Source organism: Hyposmocoma kahamanoa, unplaced genomic scaffold, assembly GCF_003589595.1.
Source record: "Hyposmocoma kahamanoa isolate Upper Pololo Valley unplaced genomic scaffold, ASM358959v1 232, whole genome shotgun sequence".
NCBI classification, from domain to species: Eukaryota; Metazoa; Arthropoda; class Insecta; order Lepidoptera; family Cosmopterigidae; genus Hyposmocoma; species Hyposmocoma kahamanoa.
In genome coordinates this window covers 5,111,850-5,113,174 of record NW_020653750.1, presented here as the reverse complement: position 1 = coordinate 5,113,174, position 1,325 = coordinate 5,111,850, and the positions used below count along the sequence as shown (strand labels likewise).

The 1,325-nt window shown below is 40.2% G+C and overlaps 1 protein-coding gene across 1 annotated transcript; it reads right to left on the bottom strand.

Moving 5' to 3' along the window:
• LOC113228631 lies at window positions 1–1,125 on the bottom strand. Its single transcript, XM_026461986.1, has one exon. The coding sequence runs from the start codon at window positions 1,123–1,125 to the stop codon at window positions 1–3; it is 1,125 nt and encodes a 374-aa protein (XP_026317771.1).
• Between the last annotated feature and the right edge of the window lie 200 nt (window positions 1,126–1,325).

Sequence of the window (1,325 nt, the reverse complement as noted above, 5' to 3'; positions counted from 1 at the left end):
CTATTCTTCAGATGACTGATCAGAAAAGCAGTTAGGACATACAAATGTTTCTTCATTTTCAACACATTGCAAATGTGCCCAATTCTTACAGACTCTGCATTCAATCCATTTTTCTCCAGGCGCAGAGTTAGAGTAAGAGTCACAGCATATGATGCAGTACCATTCTAATTCGTTCTCTTCATCGGTACTTTCATCATCTTCTTGGAGAACTTTCCTTCTAGCGGCATTCTTCCTTTTTTGTTTAGTTTCTTTTTTGTTTTCTTTACCAGCTTTTCCCTTCCCATTTACTTTAGTCTTACTTTCTTTCTTTTTCTTAGCCTGTTCTTCTGCCAAAGCATTTTTTTCCGGAGTATCCGTAAGAACAGCTGACTTTCTTTTACGTTGTTTATTATGTCCCAATAAACGGGGAGGAGCTTTAGGTAATGGTCTAATCAACTCCGGAGAGAAAGGTGCATCGTTACCTTCTGTTTGAGAAGTGATGTGATCACCAGCTTGAGCATAATAGCGAGGAATAAGCTCTGAACTATGGTGTGACTCTGGTTGCTGACAACCCGATGGACCGGGCTCGTTTCCACATTCCACATTGATAGATTGCTCTATACCTGAAGGTCCTGGCTCATTTATCATTGACGCTCGGTGATAATCAGAGGTCCTTTCTGGCATGCTTGAGGGATCAGGTAAAATCATCTCTTGTAAGTGAAGATTATCTGGCATTGGCCGATCGGTGACGAAAGATGGTGCAAAGTCTTCGTCTGTAAAAATAGTCGAATCATAAGGCCAAATACCAGCCTTTTTAAATGCATTGCAAATATTGGTGGGTGTTGCTGCTAGCGGGAATGCACATTCAACTATACCTGGTATTTCGTAGATTGACATAGTCTTCCCAGGATTATTTCGTAGCCAGTTATTCTGGGCTTTTGAGCAGTATGTTTTGAAAGGGCCATTGACACCCACGTCTAGTGGTTGCAGGCGGTGAGTGCAATGTGGTGGGAATGATAGGAATATAATTGAATTTTCTTTGGCTTTTTCAATGACATCAATATTAATGTGGGATGAATGGTTGTCTAGCAGTAAAAGTACTGGTTCTTCAGGACTAGGCTTTACATGTTTTATGAAATGATCCATAAAGATCAGGAATTCCGCGCTTGTCATCCAACCCGAGCGGTTACCAGCACCAATACACTCAGGAGTGTATTGGTGCTGGTCATAACGTTCTTTTTGCTGTGATTTGTACTTGGTACATGGAGTTTTAGATCATTTCCACTTCGAAGAATTTTATTTTGTATTTCATGTTTTTTTAGTAAAGCTTATTTGTATTGTATGTC

Coding starts and splice junctions, on each gene's coding strand:
- LOC113228631 (XM_026461986.1), bottom strand. CDS start 1,125: ATGGATCATTTCATAAAACATGTAAAGCCTAGTCCTGAAGAACCAGTA.